Source organism: Myiozetetes cayanensis, unplaced genomic scaffold, assembly GCF_022539395.1.
Source record: "Myiozetetes cayanensis isolate MyiCay16 unplaced genomic scaffold, myiCay2020 scf1, whole genome shotgun sequence".
In the NCBI taxonomy this organism is placed as follows: domain Eukaryota; kingdom Metazoa; phylum Chordata; class Aves; order Passeriformes; family Tyrannidae; genus Myiozetetes; species Myiozetetes cayanensis.
Window position 1 is genome coordinate 136,582,056 of NW_026086604.1, and position 21,938 is coordinate 136,603,993.

The following is a 21,938-nucleotide window of genomic DNA, read 5'->3' on the forward strand; positions in this document are numbered from 1 at the left end:
TCATAAAAATTTAGGTTGAGCCTATGTGCTTATCAGTGTGTTCTTACATTTGGTTGGTTGTTGAGGGATAAAAAAAAATCTTTTAGGAGGAAGGTTAAAAAAGTGTAGCGTATTTTTGATCAAAAAGCAAACAACCAGTCAATACTGTAAGCTGTTAATAGTGCTTGCTATATGCATATCAGAAAATTAGCTCTAAAGAATTTAAATTAGAAACTGTCTCAATGGGCTTTGGCATTTATTTCCTTCTCTGCAGATGAACACTGCAGTGGAAATTTTCAGTAAAGTTTGTCTTTCTGCCTACAATCAAAATTTCCATTTTGCTAGTGGTTTAAATTTGATCAGGTGTCTTAGCCATGAGGAGATCTTTACAGGCAGCCTATGACAGCAGTTGTCATGCATGTTTGCTGCTAGTTGACACTGTTCCCTCTGATCTGAAAATCATTAGTGTTTAACCCTCGGAAGCCCCACTGTATCTCTAAGCAGCAGCTCATAGGCAGTGATGAGATATAGAAACTCAAGAACCTGTTTTACAGCTATTTGTTATGTCCCCATGTAATGCCAAGATGGATATTCATGCCCTGCACGCTATTCATGGTGACCTGTATTTAAACTGTCATTCAGCACGTAGCTTGAGTTTCCTCTGGAACTCCGAGCTTTGACTTCTGCTTGGTAGAACAGTGTCCCCCATCTTCATATCCCATTCCACTGCTTCCCAGCAGCTGTATTTGCTGGTTGATAACCAGGATTGAGGGCACCATTGCAAAGTTGCCTCTCTCTTTGAACCATGCATAGCTATAAAGAAGGAGCTCTATTTAACATTTTTCAAATTATTAATTATTCCTACAGCATTAGGGAAGATCATCTGCTGTGGAAAAGGGCTCTTCCCTGTCTTATACCCCACTTTTAGCGATTGGGAAGAGACAGTACCAAAGAGACGTTATGATTATTAGAAATGAGAGGTATTTTGACTTCACTGACGTTAATCTATGATGCCATAAATTCCTTCACATTCCCTTGGGAAGCATAGCTTTTATTAGTACTGAAGCCAGTAGAATTTACTAGAGACACTATAATTTAAATTTCTGTGAGTAATAACTTACTGATATTACCGCCCTTCCATAGACCCTATTTCATAATGGAGAAAGATCACAAACCCTTTTTAGAGGAAAATTGTGAGTTTGCATCATGATTGATTTTAAGAAATTAAATTTTGGATTTAAATTTGCATTGCATCCAGTTATCCATCTTACAAATTGTGAACCAACTCTGGTATTGTGAGCCAAAAATGTAATTAGTTCACAATCTAGTATCGAACAATGAAATACAGACTGTTTGGTTTGAGTTTTATTTTTTTATTTTTATTTTTAAGTTGACAATTAAAATTAATGTAAGTTTAAAGAGTTACAGTTTCCTTTTAAACATATTTCTTGTTTGTCACTATTTGCAGATACTTTGGGTCTGTGGGATTTGGTCAAAGTAGACAGAATTAACAAGCTTTTCCTTTGAGGAAACTGGTACTATCTGAGAATTTAGAGTTCTTTTAGCATTTATCATCTTCCACATAAAGGTGAAATTACCTTCTCCTGTAATTAAAAAGCTAGAACGTCCTAGGCTTTTGACTTGCCAAACCAAAGGATTTTTTTCCCTCACTGAGGTAGAGTGAAAGACGGTAAATAAAAGTATAACAGTTGCAATTTCAGATGTAGCAGCTGTGTGGTCTGACCTCCTGGATCACCTGGGAGTCTTTTTCTGCACTGCAGGTCTGAAGCATCCGAGGTTTCCCTAATGGAACTATGAAATGATGGTTTAGTTTCACATATGTTAGCGTAGCCTACTACTGATAAGGAGGAGGGCAACCAAGATAACTTTCTTATGCACTCCTGCTGTAAGCCAGGTACTGACAGAAAAGTCAGTAGTGGCTTTTCCTGTGGGAACTTCCCAGTCCAGGCTACCCAGTGAACCGAAATGAAGAGCAACTTGGGCCGTGTGTTGATTTGAACCAACAACCTGTAGTGAGTTAAAACTTCCATGCGGCATCCATGAATGCTGTAGCTCAGCAGAGCTGGCAGAGCTTAGGTGGCAGGTTGGACCTGCAATACTGAGTATTGGAATCAATATATGAAAGATTTCTGCATGCACAGAAATCTTGCACAGTTGTTCTGAAGTGGGGAGCACATGTTTAAAATCCTTTTTTTGTTTAAGCAGTCACAGCCAGCCATAAGTGGGTTTTAGATTGACTTACAAGAAAGAGAACACATCACCTTGCTGTTTGCAGACATTACCAACAAATTATCAATTATTTCTGAAAACTGCTAATTGGAGAAAATTATGTAAATGTATTTGCTTTATGATAGTCTGGTTTCTGGAAATAATATTCCAGTATTTCAGATAGCTACATTTGTAGACAGGGTCATTTAAGTAGCTGATTGTGTATTTGCTGGAGAAATGCACTGTCCATGTCTTTACCTCTCTTGAAATAATAGTGTTTAGTACTGCTTCCTTTTAAGATTTTGTTTCCTTATCTGTCAAATATCTTTGTGGTTCAGCTGATCACACATTGCTGAAATAATGTACAATCTGTATTTTTGAAACAACGTTGTATTTAAATGTAAACAATACATACATTGAAAACATCATTGAAAAAATAAATATATTAAGTTGTTGGGGGGAGCTTTTGTTTTGTTTTTTGTTTTGTTTTGTTTTGTTTTGTGGGCTTTTTTCAATAGTTGTTCTTCTTTTTGTGAAATGTGCTATTTCAGCTGGAAAAGAAACAAAGGAAATCCTGGGGCCTGAAGCTCAGACAGATGTAATTGGATGTACAGGTATTTCTTTATTAATCTGAGTCCCTTATTCATAAAGTGCTATAGAATTTTGGTTAGGTGAGTAACCTTCTAAAACCTTTGGAGTTCTCACACCTCTCTTTATAAAACTGCTAGAAGTCTTAAATTGTAAACAGTGTTTTAGCTGAGGAAAAATAATCTGGGCACCTTTTGTGTGTCTGTGGCCTGGAGGTGTCGGTGACCAGTGTCACAGAGCAGCCTCTTGCCCGGGTCTGACCATGGAGCTGCTGCAGCACCGTGTCTCTGAAGGGCAGAATGGGGAATAGCAATGGTTTACACTCAGCTGTGCAAGTCTAAAGATAATGTTTTAAACTACTAAGGATGATACAAAAATAAGCTTAAGCTAATACTGTATTTTATTCTCAAATAAAATCAAACTCCTGTTTATAATGGTTACACAGAAGGCAAAATAAAATGTGTACTTCAGTTTCAGACTCATACACAAAAACAGATGCTTTGTTATTTTTTTATTTCTCTTCTTGACAAAAAGTTATGGTATAGCCCATCCAGCATTTTTTAAGTTTTTTGGGTTTGTTGTGTGGGTTTTTTTTAATACCCTTACTAGATATGATCAGAGTAAGCGTTATTTAGAAGCAAACAAAAAAGCAAGCAACCAACCAAACCCTACATGTAAACACTGATTTGTTTAAAACTGTAGATTCACACATTCTTTTCAGTTCCTATGAAGTTAGACCTCTCCACACAAGTATGGAGAGCTACATTATGCATTGCATCACAGTCTGTATGTGAGAGACTGCCTCATGTCATAAAAGGATTGTGTCAAATTGTAAATTGAATATGTTACTTCACACTGAGAGATGAATCGTAAAACTCTTTCCTGTTAAAAAGATTCCTCACATTAATAGTGGAGAACATCTGTCGTGATTTAGTGTGCTGCAGGCACAGCTCTTGCAGAATGTTCCATCATGGTAAAAATAAACTCTATGGACAATGTATTTAGGCAAATACTTAGTAGCAAATATTTATTATACAGGCATTAAGTAAAATATTTATTATCTGTTATCTTTGTAATATAGTTGTTCATTGGGTTCTTTTCATAAGTTTTTAACTGGAAAATGTTGCAGGTTGTTAACTAGATCTGAAACCTTTTTGATGGCCATTTTCAGCACCAGAGAACAAGCCACTCGGAGTTCAAGTTTGCTGCATTTCACCTGGCCAACTCTTGTTGCTCAGAGTTTAAATATCTTCTGGGCTTGTGCTAATGAACAGTTATAAATAACATTAAAAATTATGTCTTGAATGCAACACGTTTCCTTTTGCAAACGTAGGAGCCAAGATGGTAAACTGGCCTTCAAACTACAAGGGCTAAATAATAATTAATGTTGCATTTAAGATTTGCAAGGAAGTTGAGAGGAACAGCTAAATCTGAAATGATAAAAATGCACTGAGTTGAAGAGGCAAGCTGTGTTAAGTCAAGTTTTAAAATATCATGGCTACCGGTTCTCTGTTTTAAAACTCGGAGTAATCCGGCATCTTAAAGGGCTTGACCTACTGTAGTATTTGTTGAGGTTTTTAATCTTTGGATAGAGGGAGATTTGGCAACGTGAATTACTGAATCTCATTTATGTTCTTTTTGATGTATTCATTTCATATCTGTGTCATGTTTTTCATTCTTAGTAAAAGAAGATGAATGTGATTCTGATGCAGAAAATGAGCAAAACCATGACCCTAATGTTGAGGAATTCCTTCAGCAAGAAGATACAGCTGTTATCTACCCTGAAGCACCTGAGGAGGACCAGAGACAAGGCACGCCAGAAGCTAGTGGTCAGGATGAAAATGGTAAATAGGTCACCTGTTCAGTTCTCATGAAATCAGTTTACTAACTACTTCACCCAAAATTTCTGTTTCATTTTAGGGGACAACACTGCATACATGTGTAACTTTAGGAGAAAAAAGCCCTTTGTTAAATAATTATAAAAGGATGGGATCATGCAAAAAACATTACTACTTGATTTTGTGACATAAAGCATGCATTGGGATTCAGTTGTATGAGTACCTAAATTATAACCTCAAGTAACTGGAAAAAAATTCAAGCTTTCATAATCCACTCAACATCGTTATAACAGAATAAACATCTATGAAATATAATGGGAGTAAAGCAAGCTAGTATGGTTTTATGTAAGAGTAACTTAAGGGAAGTTATTTTTATTTTCTTTTTTGTATTTCTAAACGAAGCTCCCAAAAGAATCTATTAGATAAGATTTCTTTTATTGGGTAACCAGTCTATGACAGGCTTTGGGGGTTTTTTGCCTGAAAAGGCAACAGTGGAGAAAAAAGAAGCATTGTTTATACAAAAATGTTTATGGGAAAAAGAATGACCTGTTGTTATTTAGAAGTAGATGTGGGGTTTTTTGTCTGAGGATGTTTCATGCTTAAGGTGTTCTTCTGAGTGAGATAGGGAGTCACACTTCATTCATCTCTTCGTCATGAAATATTTGAAGGCAAATCCTGTTCTGATTGATTTTGCATTTTGTGCTGCTTTCTGAAGCATTCAGCTTTCATAATCTGTGACAACTGCAGTTTCACCCAGATTGTGTCCCTTGATTGGAGTATTTGCAATTTTTCAAAAGAAAGTAACATCCTGCATAAACAGATAGGAGTTGCTGTATTCTAATAGTTTTAAAATATATATATAACTGAACAGATAAATGTAATTGCAGCTGTAGTACTGTACTGGAGTGTGAGGAAGAGCAGTGAAAGAGGTAATGCTAACCTTTTTGTTCTGTTCTTCCGGAGGTTTGATGTATTAGATTAAAAAAAAAAAAATGCTTAATTGATTTAAGATTTTAATTTGCAGTTGCAGTGGCACAGATAGTCAAGTCAATTTTGCATTGTTGTTCATTGTTTTAATCTTTTGGGAACAGAATATGCCAAAAATATAGTGACATTTGCTAAAGATACATGCTTGCAAACTGGGGCACTGGACAAGAGAAGCAACAGAGAGTCAGAGTTTTTAGTGACTTTGGGAAACTACTGGCATTTTGCCATTTACTCCAGTGGAAACAGAATTCAAGTTAACATGCTTCTGACATTTCCACTGAGTTGTATTTGTGCTGAAATGGAGTATCCTTTATGTCAGATGAATTGAATTGTAGACAGAAAACAGAGAAATGAAGGGAAGCATTCTGTGTCTATACATATGGGGATGGATTCATTTTTGGACAACCCAGCTAAACCAGGAAAAGCAGCAAGGGGTAGAACAACACAAAAAACAGTGCAGTAGGGGTGGTAACTTGATTGTTACTGTAACAAGTGTAAAAGAACATATATGAACAGAAAAGGTGGTGGTTTTTAGTAATAATGAAAACTAGTTTAACTCTTCACTGTTGAAAGAGCAGTGACACATTCAGTAAAAATAAAACCAGTAAGTTCACACACAAACAGAATGAGTTGCTGCTTCATAGAACATATAATCAGTCTATGGTGATAACTGTTGGAAGAGGTCATGAAGGTAAATAATTCAGAAGTACTTTCCAGAGTACTGGTTAATTTTGTGAGTATTAATAATTATTATAGTTCTGAAGCTTAAAATGACAGTGCATACAAATGTGTCCCTCATGCGTCAGAGCATAAAATGTTAATCAGTAAAGACCTTCCACCTTTCATGTAGTCCTGCAATGAGCGGGGACATCTTCAACTAGATCAGGTTGCTCTGAGTCCTGTCCAACCTGACCTTGAATGTTTCTAGGGATGGGGCATCTACCATCCCTCTGGACAACCTGTTCCAAGTGTTTTACCATCCTCATCATATAAAATTTTTTCCTTATATCTAGTCTCAATCTACTCTCTTTTATTTTAAAACCATTCCCCCTTGTCCTTTTAGCATATTGTGCTTTCTCCAGTGTACACTGGGGGAACCATACCACAGTTAGTAGCATAATACCTGTGGAAAAAAATCTAAATTATCATTAGTCCTTTTCTAAAACAAATGGAGCTTCTAGCAGCGGCGTGTTTTCTTACAGTAATATATGTAAATGTCAGGCCTGTTTGTTGGTGGTAATAAGTTTGGAACTTGCATTTATTTAAATATGATGTGTTGTCTCTCCTGTGTAGGAACACCTGATGCATTTTCCCAACTGCTCACTTGCCCATATTGTGACCGAGGGTACAAGCGTTTCACCTCCCTGAAGGAACACATCAAGTATCGCCATGAAAAGAATGAAGATAACTTTAGTTGCTCCTTGTGCAGTTACACGTTTGCCTACAGAACGCAGCTCGACCGCCACATGACATCACACAAATCAGGAAGAGATCCAGTAAGTGACCTCTGAATTAAGGATTTATTGTTCTCTGTAACAACACTGTGATTTCTTATGTGGGCAAAAATGTTGAGAGCAAGTAAGCTGTTCACACCAGATTATCTGTGTGCTGAAGTTCCAGTCCCAGAGCACACACTTAAACTTGCTGCTCAAGTCAGGCTTTTTTTGTAGCTGTCAAAGGTTGAGATCTGAATTCTTATGTTTTCATTCATCTGTGCAGCAAGGTTGGGCTTAAATTTGAGTTTTCAGAAGTTCTTAATTACATTTATGGGCAATTAGTTGGGGTTTTTTTCTGTTCATTGACTAACATTGCATAAAAGTTATGACTCATATCTAATTTCAAATCTTTTGTGAAACACTTCCATTTTTCTTTCATAAATCCTGTTTGGATGATTCACAACTTACTGTAGCATTTTTGCCCTTAAGAAACAAATCATTGTGTTGCTTGAACTGTGTGGTACAGTTTTTAAATGCAATTCATGCTATAAGACAATATACAACTAATGAGTGCATAAAATACAATGTTTCACTACTAAATGAAGCAACAAAAAAGGCTAAGGATGTTATGAGCTTGTTTCCTCTGGTTCATGGGCTGACCTGAGGGCATGGTTCCCTGAAATGCCTTCCAAGAGTTAGCCATCTGATCACTAGATGGCTAGTGATGGAAGATCCTGAGATTTTCTCCTTCTGTCCCTCTTTTTCTTTTCTTCTCCCACTTTCCCATTATCCATCCCCAGCACATACTTCCATAACTTATCAGGGCACTCTGAGGCTCAGGAACCAATTGAAATAATCAGGAATTATCCAGATTAAAAACTGTACAGATTTTCCACCACCAGGTTAAAGAGGCTTGGAGATGTTCCTTTCTGAGGACAGACTAGAAAGATTGATACTCTCCAGAGATGAAACAGGAGGCAAACAGAAAGATACAAAATAGAAGGTAAAGGTAAAAGTACTTCAACATTTCTGTTGGCTCACAACCAACATATATTTTGTTAAACTGAAAGGCTATAGCCCAGAGTAAAGGAGATGCTTTTTCACACAGTGTTTATTGACCTCCATTCTACAAAGTATCACTAAGTCCAAGAATGTAACAGGCTTAAAAATTTATTATACATTTTTATACCTGAGTGTTCACATTCATGGGTAAATTAAATAGGTAAAAGAAGTATTGGCCATCATGCTGCAAGGATTTTACTGTCTCACAGGGTTTGGAATAACCTCACCAGCGTATTCCAGTGGCAGTTCTTTTTTATTCAAATATATTTCCTATGAATATATTTCCCATTTCTGTCTTGCTCTCTTTTTGGCTTGGCTTTCACTTTAAAAGTTACTGTCATCTTATATACATCTTATATTTCTAACTATAAAATCTATGAATGCTATTTGAACAATGCTTTTTTGTGAGCTATCACATTTATTTTCAATTTTTTTTCCAGTTACAAGCCTAAAAGCAGAAGAATAAAGTAGATAGGGGGGATAGAAGCCTTTCTCATATTTGTCTGTAGTTTGAATGAAAAGGTAAAAAATACCAAGTTAGTAAACACTCTCAGAAGAATTGCATGAAGGGAAGCTTAAATTATATTCCTGCAGATATATTTTAATGGGTTTATAGTTTTGAAGGCACAATTTTTTGATTAATGTTGTTTCTACAAAGTATGTGAAGCTCAATATTATACCTGTTTAAGTGTGTTCTTTTCTCTAGAGCCATAGCCAGAATTAAAACTATGAAAGTTTAGATACTTGGCAAATTTGAAATATATGTTTATGTTATTGTCACAAAGTTGTTGTCTCTTCAAAATTGGCTTCATGTGCACATGCATGGCTACATCCTTTGTGTAATGGAAAATGGACTTTTGTCCTTAGTAAAGTACAGTCCTATAGTTGTGGATCTTAAACAGCTGCATGTTTAAAACATAGTGCCTTATTCTTAAAGAACTTTACCTGAAAGCAGATTATTTGGGTAGCTTTGTTAGCCTCTTAATGTCCAGCATGTGACAATTTCATAATTGTTCCATACGAGGAAGCAAGAGCAAAGGTAAAATCTGGAATAATGAAGGCAGTGAAAGGGGAATCTGCACACTCAATGTGCTCCTTCTGAGCCAGGGGGAGATATGCCAAACTGCAGCTACTTCTGCTTCAGCAAAGAGCCTGCACCTTCTCCTGCACTGCTCCCTACTCCTCATGCCCTGTGTCCCTCACGGCTCCCCTGGCTGCTCCTACACCTCTCACGGTTTGTAGGAGGTGATGCTGGGTATGTATCATCTGTCTTGACATGTGAAGCACCAGAAAAGATTTTGAAGTATGAAAAAGTGCTTCTTAAATTTGGTCATAATTTTTTCTCATCGATTTACAAAATACCTGTAGGTAGTCTTCCAAAATGTCATGGTGCCATGCACACTGCTGAGAAATGGCAGTTCTTGAAGACCATGGTCAAAACCATCTGTGAAAAAAACCTGATATACCTGTAATTCCTGTCTTCCAAAAAGCTTTTGAGGATTCTTATTAATTAGTTTTGGTTCTCTGGTGTGAAAAGAGTGGACTTCGGTCCTAAGCACAGTAAATATTTGATGCAGAGATTTATTAGTTGCTAGTTACAGACCTTAATGCTGATGTTTCTTCTTTCAGTCCTTGAAGGAGTGCAGATGAGTATTCTTTGAATGGTGCTGCATTAATTCCTTAATGAGCAGAAAACAGCAGTTACATACAGTGTATTAAAAATACATCACACATCACAGACACAAAATTTCACACATCACTGGCTTTAACGGTGCTGAAACAGGGAAAACCATTTGAATCTGGGAATATGAAGGTGAAAGAATATCACAGGTGATACTTCAGAGAAGTGTTATGATTTCTCAGTTTTAAAGAATACCCTTCAAGGTAATTCTGAGGAAGTCCCAGATTTGCAAAACAGTATAGTATGGACAGCAAGAAAGCTGAACAAAGAATTACAGATATAAGAAGGTAAGGCAAAATAGATTTGGAAATGCTACCTAGTAGAAAGCTCAAAGCACCTTATAGCTGTGACCAGGAAAACAGGAAAACTCATTAAAAATTTGATAAGATAAATGTGGACTTCCATGCCATAGAAACAGAACATTAAATTTTAAAGACTGGAGCAAAAACGTTTCTGACAGATTGAACAGACACACTGATATTTAGTATGAATATTTATGTAGTCCAGCATCTGCCGTAACTGCATATATCCTGAGAGCCGTTAACGTGTATAATCTCAAGTGAAACGGTAGTAACTGATTCTCTGCAGGCTTAAGTAAATCCTGACACAGTCCTCTACACTCAGTGGAGTTGGATCATTAAAGTGAAATGCGGTGAGTCAGCTGCAATCATCTAGAACATCATCTTCAAGGGACTTAGTTAAACAGAGCTGAAAAGCTGTGTGGACTAGCAAAAGACAGCTGACAAACCCAGGAATAAGGGTCAAGTGCTAATCAGGATAAGTCAGAGTGGAGGCCTCACTGCAGAGCCTGGGAGGAGGCAGGAAGGAGCCCACCCTGGGGAGGATGGGAGCAGTATCTACTGAGAGGTAAAATCTGCTGCTTAACCAAATGCTTATCCCAAGGGAACTGTCAAATTAGAGTACTTGGAAGTAATTTAGATTATCTTGCTTCAATTTGTATTCTGCTAGCATTTGTAACATATAAAGTAGGACAGGGTGTTGAACAGGAAGGGTTGATAATTTGGACATCATATCTCATAGCAGAGAGCACAGACTTTCATCCAGCAACCTGCAGCAGCCATGGGTTCTTCACATCTGCAGGCACAAATCAGAACAGGATCATGCCCCTGCATTTTTATCTGCCCATGCTTCTCCAGTGCAGTTTTCAGCCAGTTGTCACACCTGCACTCAGGGAAGAGCCTTAGCACTCAGTGAGCATCTGCTCCCAGCACTGCCAACCACAGCAGAACCAGAGTGAGGGGTTGGAATTCCCCCCATGGTTTCATACCAGAGGAAGCTAATCCACAGCAGCCTGGCTGCCTGTAGGAAGGCTATGTCACCAGGGCACATGAATAGTTCCATTAATGAGTTTATGAAAATACTTGCTCTGGTTACCAAAAATCTACAGCTGCATCCAGATAGTGGTAGAGTATCTTTTTGAAAGTGAGCTCTACTTAGAAAAGGAGCTGCTGGGTTTTTTGTAGTAAACAATTTGTTTGAACAGAAAAATTTCTAATTCCTTCATTTCATGCTGGTAATTAAGCTGCTTCAACTTCTAAAGTGTGTGTAATTTTTGTCTTTAAAAATACATGTTCGTATAATTGTACAGTTTGTGGTAAAATTATAGATCTTGTATATACATACCACATATATACTGCATATATACTACATATATTTACATGTCTGTCTTCTGCTTTTTTTAAACTAACAAATAATGAAGAGGTTTGATGTTGTGTACTTGATAAATCCCTCCATATTTTTATTTATTTTGATTTAGTTTTTGAATTTGCTTCATGAATTAATTGTGGCTGAGGGTACCTTTATTGTCACTGAGCTAGCTTCTGTTGAACAACCCTGTGACATCATTATATAGAGGAATCCAAGGCCAACAGTAAGCACTGGAAGAATGTAAATGGACAAATCAAGTCAACTGATTAAAGTTTTAAACAGGCTTTTAATGCTTTTCTATCCAGCATGAAATATTCTGTGGGTGGTGGGCTTAGGGTTTTTCTTGATGTTTTTGCTTTCACAAATAGAATTAACATGCATCCTGGAACTTCTGTACTCACATAACTTGTCAGTGTAAGTTATGTGAACTGAGGAGAAGGGGCAACTATATTTTGGCTTTGTTTTGTTTTTTTCTTTTTACTGTACCAGATTTATTCAGAACACACGTCTCAGTTTTTACCTGATTTGTAATATGTTTCTTTTTCATGCGTTACCCATACCACCTTCAGTCTCTTACAATTATGGTTGATTCTTTCCAGTTTTGTATTGCATTTTTTCTCTTACAATGTGAAAATACAGTCTGTTTCTCCAGCATGCTGGCCTGTGCAATAATTAAGAATTCTTTCTTACAGAGACATGTGACGCAATCCAGTGGTAATCGAAAATTCAAGTGCACTGAATGTGGAAAAGCTTTTAAATATAAACATCACCTAAAGGAGCACCTACGAATCCACAGTGGTAAATAAATCAAGCATTGAATTGAGTGCTGATGTTGCCATTTCTATTCTTTATAACTTTGATGTGACAGCAGTCTTGTGCACCTAAGTTTAAAATACTAGTGTTTTCCTTATATTTTTCCCCTTTTGGACACTGAAAGCACTGACTGCAGCCTTCAGCTGTGTGCAGGGAATATGTAGAAAAACTCAAAAGGATTTACAGTTGCAGCTTAAGCTCTTACAGTTAAGGAAAACTTGACTTGTGGCAGAAGACATGGGGACATCCTTCTGGTCCTTTTTCCATGTCTGTTTTTTATTCAATGTTTGCAGATCATTCAGTGTGTTATAAGCCTTGCTACAGAATTTTAATTGATAATAATCAGGACAAAAGATCTGTGCGTTCCTACCATGGCTGTGATTGTCACCATTCAAGACTAGTCATATTAAAGTAGAATCAGGGCACAGCGAGATACAATTTATTTAAAAAGTTCCAATTTATAGAAAATGTTATATATAATATATTTTAATATATAATATAACAATAGGTTAAATGTGGCCACTCAAAAGAGATTCTCAATTTCTGTCTTTAACTGAACTGATAAGTAATGTAGGAAGATATGGGTATACTGTATTTGAGTTTGCTACAATAAAATGTGCATACCTTCTTATGCAGTTATGATTTGCATTTATTGCAGTTTTTCTTTAGATAATCATATTCTACTCTTTTTCCATTCTGAAGTAGTTTATGCAGCTTCTGATATTAGTAGTGGTACTACTTGAATGGAGTTTAATGAAATCTGTGATTGTCATATAGACAGAGAAATACATGATCATGTGGGCTCCATCCTATATCTACTAGTGGATCACACACTTATTAAAGGAGTCTTGTGTTAGAATTATAGGTGGTGTAATTACTCTTACTGTTCAATTCACTGTGTAAGATTTTTTTCTCTAGGACTCTGAGAGATCACTTTGATGTATTCTATGTGGTTACTGTTGTTTGATGAAGTTACACTGAAACCTAGAAAACTGTTGCATATGCCTTTTTTTTTTTCTCTTTTTTTCCTTTTTTTTTTGTCCCTAGGAGAGAAGCCATATGAGTGCCCAAACTGCAAGAAACGTTTTTCCCATTCTGGTTCATACAGTTCACACATAAGCAGTAAGAAGTGTATTGGTTTGATGCCCGTGAATGGTCGAGCCCGGACAGGGCTCAAGATGTCTCAGTGCTCCTCCCCTTCCCTTTCTGCATCACCAGGTAGCCCAGCAAGACCACAGATACGACAAAAGATAGAAAACAAACCTTTGCAAGAGCAGCTTCCTCTTAACCAAATTAAAACTGAACCTGTGGATTATGAATTCAAGCCCATAGTGGTTGCTTCAGGAATTAATTGCTCAACCCCTTTGCAGAATGGGGTTTTTAGTGGTGGTAGCCCATTGCAGGCAACCAGTTCTCCTCAGGGTGTGGTGCAAGCTGTTGTTCTACCAACAGTAGGTCTGGTGTCTCCCATAAGCATCAATTTAAGTGACATTCAAAATGTACTTAAAGTGGCAGTGGATGGTAATGTAATAAGGCAAGTACTGGAAAACAATCATGTTAATCTTGCATCCAAAGAACAAGAAACAATCAACAATGCATCTATACAACAACCTGGCCATTCCCTCATTTCAGCTATCAGTCTTCCTTTGGTTGACCAAGATGGGACAACCAAAATTATCATCAACTACAGCTTGGAGCAGCCAAGTCAACTTCAGGTTGTTCCACAAAATCTAAAAAAAGAAAACTCTGTTCCTACAAATAGTTGCAAAAATGAAAAATTACCAGAAGATCTTACAGTGAAGTCTGAGAAAGATAAGAACTTTGAAGGAGAGACCAATGATAGCACTTGTCTTCTGTGTGATGACTGTCCAGGGGATCTTAATGCACTTCAAGAACTAAAGCACTATGAAACAAAAAGTCCTCCTCAGCTTCCCCAGCCCACTGGAACAGAAGCTGAGAAACCTGACTCCCCTGTCCTGTCAGAAACTGGGGAGAACAACTTATCTCCTGGTCAGCCACCTTTAAAGAACCTTCTATCGCTCCTAAAAGCATATTATGCATTAAATGCACAACCAAGCGCAGAAGAGCTTTCAAAAATAGCAGATTCAGTAAACCTACCACTGGATGTGGTAAAAAAGTGGTTTGAAAAGATGCAGGCTGGACAAATTTCTGTGCCGTCTTCTGGACCATCTTCTCCTGAGCAAGTTAAATTAAGTAGTCCCACAGATAATGATGATCAAGCGACAACTACAGATGTGAGTGAACCGCAGAACAGCACAAATAACTCACAAAATCCTGTCAGTACAATGAAATCTCAGACTCTACCAGGGGGATCAACTCCAAATGGTTCACAGAGTAGCACGCCATCCGCATCACCACTAAACCTTTCTTCATCAAGAAATTCACAGGGTTTCACGTACACAGCAGAGGGTGTACAAGAAGAGCCACAAATCGAACCTCTTGACCTTTCGCTACCAAAGCAACATGGAGAACTGTTGGAAAGATCTACCATAACTAGTGTTTACCAGAACAGTGTTTATTCTGTCCAAGAAGAACCTTTGAACTTAACTTGTGCAAAAAAAGAACCACAAAAGGACAACAGTGTTACAGACTCTGATCCTATTGTAAATGTAATCCCACCAAGTGCCAATCCCATAAATATTGCTATACCTACAGTCACTGCCCAGTTACCTACAATTGTTGCCATTGCTGACCAGAACAGTGTTCCATGCTTGAGAGCTCTCGCTGCCAATAAGCAAACCATTTTGATTCCACAGGTGGCTTACACATACTCTACTACAGTTAGTCCTGCAGTTCATGAGACACCACCAAAACAGATCCAAGCCAATGGAAATCAGGTACTTCGGTCCCCGTATTCCTCTATGATGTATGTATTATGTATTCAATCTGTATCCATACTGAACTAACAGAAAACTATCAGGATAAATTAAATAAAAATGTAAATACAAGCTATTGATTGTAAATAGGTAATAGATGTTACTGTTAAGCCCTCTGCAAAGCTAGTTAGCTCAGGCAGCTTGAGTCCAGACTAACAGAAGCTGTTGTGCATGGACAACTCAGTTCTTCACTATATTTAATTTTCTAGGTCATTAGTGCTCACTGTTTTAAAGACAATCTAATTCTTCTCTTTCTCCTGATCAAAAAGCAAAATAAAACCACAGCTCCTGTCTTTTGCTGGCTCCATATCTACTCTTTCCTGACATTCAGAAAATAAACTCTTTTGCTACTTTTTGCTACTCCTTTCATGCTGCCCTTCTTCCTTGGCTTGCAGAGGAGCAGAATTCATCCTATGCCATAATGGCACTTTAAACAAAATGCAGATGTATTCTCAATTGAAAGTCAGGCAGGTATTTATCTTCTTCATCTGCCATTCCTGTATCTGGTCCTGCTCCTCTCTGGGTACATCCAGATGTGTTCTGATCAGGGTCAGTCCTCCTGAGAAGCGCCTGTGCACATTGGGGTAGGGACAGGGCAGGAGAGTGACTCACGTGTAAAGACTGAGCCTTGAAGAGTTACAAGTTTGCTTATACATTAAAATTTATGAGAGAGACATTTGAGGTAGCTAATATGTACCCCTTTATATTCAGATTTGATAACATATGATAACATCTCTGTGTAGTGGTACTTCTGATATCAGTAGAAAATATTGAAATGCTTAGAAATAGACAACAATTATGATATTTTTATAACTATTTACTAACTGAAGCAGTCAAAGTTGCCCAAATTTTGGGTTAAGTAGTATTTGCGGTTGTTTCATGAGGAAGACAGTAGTCAAATATGCAAATTTGAATGGTAACCTAAATACCTATTTGTGAAAACTTCAGTAAAAAAGTACAGTCTTCATAAAATCTGTGAGGCAGCAAAGGGTGGGTGACCAACTTTAGTTGAAAAATGCAATTAGATGGTGAATTTGCTCTTCCAGCTTACTGAGATACTTTATAGATGTGTAATCTTCTCTTCTATCCTAACAATGCATTTATTTTATGGTTGCTAAGATATGATGTGCCAGTGCAGCTTAGACCTGGCCAACAGTCAGCTTTGCATGTGATTAAAGCCAGTCCCATTGAGAATTCTGCATCTGTAAGGTGGCAGGGACTTCAAAGCTGTCCATCCTGACTATGGAAGTCTAAACAGTTTTGTTTGGCTATTTATGGAATTGAATAACAGTGCAGCCTTCAGTTTACATGAGTAACTTTTTTTTTATTGAACTCAACCTTTTTCATAATTTTTCTGAAGGATGAAAGGCAAGACACTAGCTCAGAAGGAGTATCCAATGTAGAAGATCAAAATGATTCTGATTCAACACCCCCAAAGAAAAAAATGAGAAAGACAGAAAATGGGATGTATGCATGTGATTTATGTGACAAAATATTCCAGAAGAGCAGCTCATTATTGAGACATAAGTATGAACACACAGGTATGTACTAGGAAAAGATGTTTCCAATCATTATTTCTGTGTAACTGATAATCTCAATTATAATCTGGTTCTCACACACTGTAGGGAAGTGTAACAGTCCTTCTCATTGCTTGAGCTCAGCTTTCTTAGAAACCCATGTGTTTTGTATATTTTTTTGACAGAACAGCAATTCTTTCTTTCTTTAAATTTGTAAGACCTAAATACTAAATAGAAAAAGGGGAGGTTTTGCATCTGGCTTATGAATAATCAGCTTCAAGCCACAGCCTGTAATTGAGGATGTATTACTTCTAATTTACCTTGCCTGGTTATAAATTAAGAAAAATTAAAAATTATAAATTAGGAAAAAAGGATCACGTATGTGTGTGATACTTTACATGAAAGGCAGCATATCTATCTGGCAAGAAAGATTTTCAAACTGAGACGCATTTGTAATGATCTGAAGTTAATAGCTTCACCTATTCATTGGACATAGAATCTAACCCCTAAAGAACACCCTTTTCACTTTGATTTTTATTTTTAATTTTTCATAGTTGTTCCTTTTGGCTCCAGTTCTGGTATCTTTAGGATTTTGTTAGTAACTCTTGCTCTCTTATTTCTTCTGTAATGTCTTAAAATAAAAATTCTTTTTTTTTATTGGTTAACTGCCAGATATATATTGGATTTTGCATTATATATTTCTTTCCTGCTGGCTCTGTATTTCATCTCTCCCCACATCCAGAAAATAAACTCTTTGGAACTTTTAGCTACTCCCTTCATCGTGCTCTGGTTTCTTGGCTTGCAGAGTAGCTGAATTATAATATTATGTTAAATTATACTATGTATTATAATATTAATTATATTAATTATATTTCTACGTATTATTGTTTTTATGTCATCTCATCATGTAGGAAGATAACAAATTCTTTTGTCTTTACTACTTGATCAAGTTGGTCAAGTTGTATTCATTAAGCGTATCTAATTTCATACCTTTCCTGTCCTGAGACTCTTTTAACTCCTTTTCCTAACGCAATTGTTCTTTCCATTCCAGTTTTAAGTTTAATGAAGTGTTCAAGTCATAAAATTATTTAGGTTGGAAAAGACCTTTAAGATCATTGACTCCAACCATTAACCCAGCACTGCCCAGCCCACCACCAAACCATGTCCCAAAAGTGCCACATCTTACATGTCTTTTAAATCCCTGCAGGGATTGTGACTCAACCACTTCTCTGTTCAGCCTCTTCCAATGCTTGATAACCCTGTCAGTGAATGAATTTTTATTAATATCCAATATAAACCACCCCAGGCACAACTTGAGACCATTTCTTCTTGTCCTATCACTTATTACTTTGGAAGAGAGACCAATACCCACCTTGCTGCTTGTTTGGCATAATGGATGTGCTGATCATCTGTATAGTGTGACCAAAACGCTGCTGCTGTCTCATTGTCTTCAACTTTTATGTCTGGGCTACGACTGCAAAGTTGTTTTGTGTAACAACTTTGGATGTTGAAATCAAAATAACATTACTAGGCTCCTAATAGGTTTATGAGAGACTCTCAAAACAAGACAAAGTAGAAAGGTAGAAAAAAAAAAAAAGAGCAGAAAATGAACTGAGTGAAACAAAGCAGGTTTTTCTTGTCACTACATTTGTAGTTGGCAAGTTTTGTACAAAAAGCATTTACCTATGTCAGCCTAGATTTTAGAATGATTTTCCCTTTACATGTAACATGGAAGAAGGACTTGGTACACAAAAACCAATATAAAAGCTTAGTTTATTTCAAATTACCATCAATATAGAAATTTAAAATGGTTTTGAGTTGAAATAGTTTACTGCAAGAAAAATGTTTCCTTTTCTAATTTATATTTGCACTTTTTTAGGACTTACAAATTATCCTTGTAATTGTGACAATGTAACCTTGCACCCTTGGCCTTTGGGCTCAGATGAGAAACTCGGACTGATAATGTGTAGAGTAGAACATCTTGTTAAATGAAGTTTAGTTGTTGTTGCTAATACATTCACCACCAGCATTTTACAATGAAAACAACAGTGTAAACTTTTAGAACTTCATCTACCAGGTGCCCATTGTTTGTGCTTTATTTTGTAGGTAAAAGACCTCACGAGTGTGGAATCTGTACGAAAGCATTTAAACACAAACACCATTTGATCGAACACATGCGACTGCATTCTGGGGAAAAGCCCTACCAATGTGACAAATGTGGAAAGCGGTTTTCGCACTCGGGGTCCTACTCTCAGCACATGAATCATCGCTACTCCTACTGCAAACGAGAGACAGAGGAGCGCGACAGCACGGAACAGGAGGAGACGGGCCAGGAGGTCCTGAGCAGTGAGCATGTGGTTGTCAGGGCATCTCCCTCGCAGATCGACTCGGATGAGAGAGAGAGTCTAACCAGGGAAGAAGAGGAATACAGTGAGAAAGAGGAAGAGGAGGAAGAAGAAAAAGATATAGAAGGACTTCAGGAAGAAAAAGAATGTAGGGAACTACAAGAAGTAGAGGAAGAAGAAGAAGTAGAAGAGGAAGAAGGGAAAACTGAAGGTAATAAGAACGATGAAGCTGTAAATCAAGCAAGCAATGCAGAACCAGAAGTTATACAAAATGATGGGCAGGTGTCAGAAGAAAATAAGGAATAAAGCTTAAATGCTAGGTTTTTTCTATAAGGAAAGAAAATGGTAATGAAGTTCGTTCTATATTATACATGCTTTTCATGGAAACGCAGTAGCCTGCATACTGTGATTTCTGTTCACTACTGTGTAAAAAAATATATATATAAAAAAAAAAGAAAAGAAAAAAAAAAAGAAATCCAGGTGTGCCTGAACCTCAAACTTAGTAATTTTTCACACAGTTTTCAAAGTTAGGAACAAGTTTATAACATGAAGCAGATTAGAAAAATACAGTGACTCTGGAAGCAAAGATTTAACAGGTTGTAGGAAACCTGATTTATAGACAAGCATCTGGCATTGTTTGTTTTATCAGTATTAATTTTCATTCTTAAGTTGATTAATTTTTAAACTGTACAATTGGGAGAGATTTATATGATTTTTTTTTTTTTAATGGGAAAACATTTCCTAAATCCGCTTCAGTATTTTCTTATGTTTTAAAATGTGAGAACTTCTGCACTACAAAATTCCCTTTTGCAGAGACCTGTAATGCAGTTGCAAACAGTGCTTGGCTACCTTTGTAAATTCAACCTAGAAGGTAGCAGTTTATGACATTAGATGTTGTAGTAGAGCATATTATCATTTAAAGTGTATTGTTAGCCTTAAGAAAGCAGATGATAGAAGAACTGAAGTTTCTTACTCATGTGGTTAAAAATGTAGTTGAGAAGATTGTCGTTGAGTTCTGATTGCAGGGACTAACAGTGTTAATACTGGTAAGGACAGGAAAGTCGTCAAAAACAGTGTTTGTAATTGTGCTTTGAGTATGTAGTAACAATATGAAGGATATGATATGAAGCTTTGTATCTCCTTTGGCCTTATGCAAGACCTGTGTGCTGTAAGTGCCATTTATCAGTATTACAAAGGCTCTAAGCAGCCTTTATCCAATGTGTGGCCTACAATAACTAGCATTTGTTGATTTGTATCAAACTTCTAAACTATACATGGGGAAAAAAACACTCAGCCATCAGAGAAGTAAGAACACTGGTATATTTCATTATTTAATTATTTGGTGGTATTTTGGGTTAATACCTGACTTGCAGAATTTCTCTACAATAATTACAAGGGAAATTTTCTAATCTGCTTTATTGCTTTATTGGTTTACTTTAATTTCAGACACATACATGACATGTTATCTGGCTCATAAGTATTTTCAAATGTTAGTTATTATGGACCCCATTTATTAACAATGTTAGCTGATTTTTACCTATCAGTATTATTTTATTTCTTTTAGTTTATAGATCTGTGCAACATTTTGTACTGTATGTCTTCAAACCTGGCAGTATTAATACCCTTCTTACTGACATATGTACCTTTTTAGTTTTAGAAAACTTTTATATTTATGTGTCTTATTTTTATATTTCTTTATTTATTACACAGTGTAGTGTATAATACTGTAGTTTGTATTAATACAATAATATATTTTAGTATGAAAATTTGGAAAGTTGATAAGATTTAAAGTAGAGATGCAATCGGTTCTCTTGCATTGAGATTTGATTTAACAGTGTTATGTTAACATTTATACTTGCCTTGGACTGTAGAACAGATGAATTAAAATGGGAATGTATTAATTTTACAATTGCAATTAATTCATTTTACCTTTACCCAGTTTTTAATATAAAGCTCTTAAATTTTGAAATTCACTGTGTGACTAATAGCATGATGCTCTGCAGTTTTCTTAAGAGATTAGTCTAACCATAAAACTCTCATTTCCTTAGTAAGCCAAATTAGAATAATCTTATAAACAGTGTTGGGAACAATGTTTAACATTTTTGTGCCAATTTGTTCCTGTATTCATGTATGTATGTTACAAATCTGAAACTTCATTTTTAAGTTCCTTGTTACATCATGGTCATTTTCTAGTTTTTTACCAGACTCCCCATCTCACAATAAAATGCGTCAACAAGTCTGACTTACTGTCATTATTCTGGTAATTTAGAAAATGGGTTTAAATTATTTCTGTGAGATGTTACTCAGACACAGTTCCTGCTTCAGTGTCGATACTCAGTTTCAGTTGCACACAAGGAGCACAGAAGTGAAAGAAGGGTTGGACTGTGAGCAGGCCCAGGGATTGCTGCATTAATTTATTGATTTACCAGCGTTAGGAGAACAACTGAGTTTTCAAAGCGAACCACGTGGGTTTGTGATTTATTTTTTCTTGCTGTATCTATCTAATATACAGTTTAATGCTCTCTTTCAATAGGACTGCTTTTAAATGCAGTAAGTCTATGACTGTTTTCTTGACTTAGCAGTAAGGTGGTTTTGTCGGTGACAAGGTTGATGTATATATTGCTGTTGAACTTTCCAAAGAAACAGTGCCAATGTTACAGATACAAAATTTCAGCAATGTAAGTATAAAACCTTGAAAATTGTATTATATATGCATGTTTACAGTGCTTTGCAGTATAAGCAAAGTTTACAGACTGTTCTTTAAGCAAAGTTCTGTTCTTTAATGATCTCTAAATGGAATCTCAGTTGCTAATTTGGGGAGTTATTTTATATGAACATCATGTGAGTTTTTTTATGTTAACATACCTAATTGTTGGATAATTCTCAATCTTTTCATCT

General features: G+C 36.5%; 1 protein-coding gene across 3 annotated transcripts in view; it reads left to right on the plus strand.

Moving 5' to 3' along the window:
• Positions 1–21,282, plus strand: part of ZEB1 (zinc finger E-box binding homeobox 1) — a 121,265-nt gene extending 99,983 nt beyond the window's left edge. For all 3 annotated transcript variants that reach the window (XM_050307065.1, XM_050307079.1, XM_050307073.1), the window contains exons 3-9: positions 2,760–2,822; positions 4,479–4,640; positions 6,915–7,117; positions 12,161–12,266; positions 13,329–15,139; positions 16,539–16,719; positions 18,802–21,282. In XM_050307065.1, the coding sequence (XP_050163022.1) occupies positions 2,760–2,822; positions 4,479–4,640; positions 6,915–7,117; positions 12,161–12,266; positions 13,329–15,139; positions 16,539–16,719; positions 18,802–19,346 (3,071 nt within the window). In that variant the 3' untranslated portion in view covers positions 19,347–21,282. The remainder of the gene's footprint in view (positions 1–2,759; positions 2,823–4,478; positions 4,641–6,914; positions 7,118–12,160; positions 12,267–13,328; positions 15,140–16,538; positions 16,720–18,801) is intronic.
• The last annotated feature ends 656 nt before the right edge of the window (positions 21,283–21,938 follow it).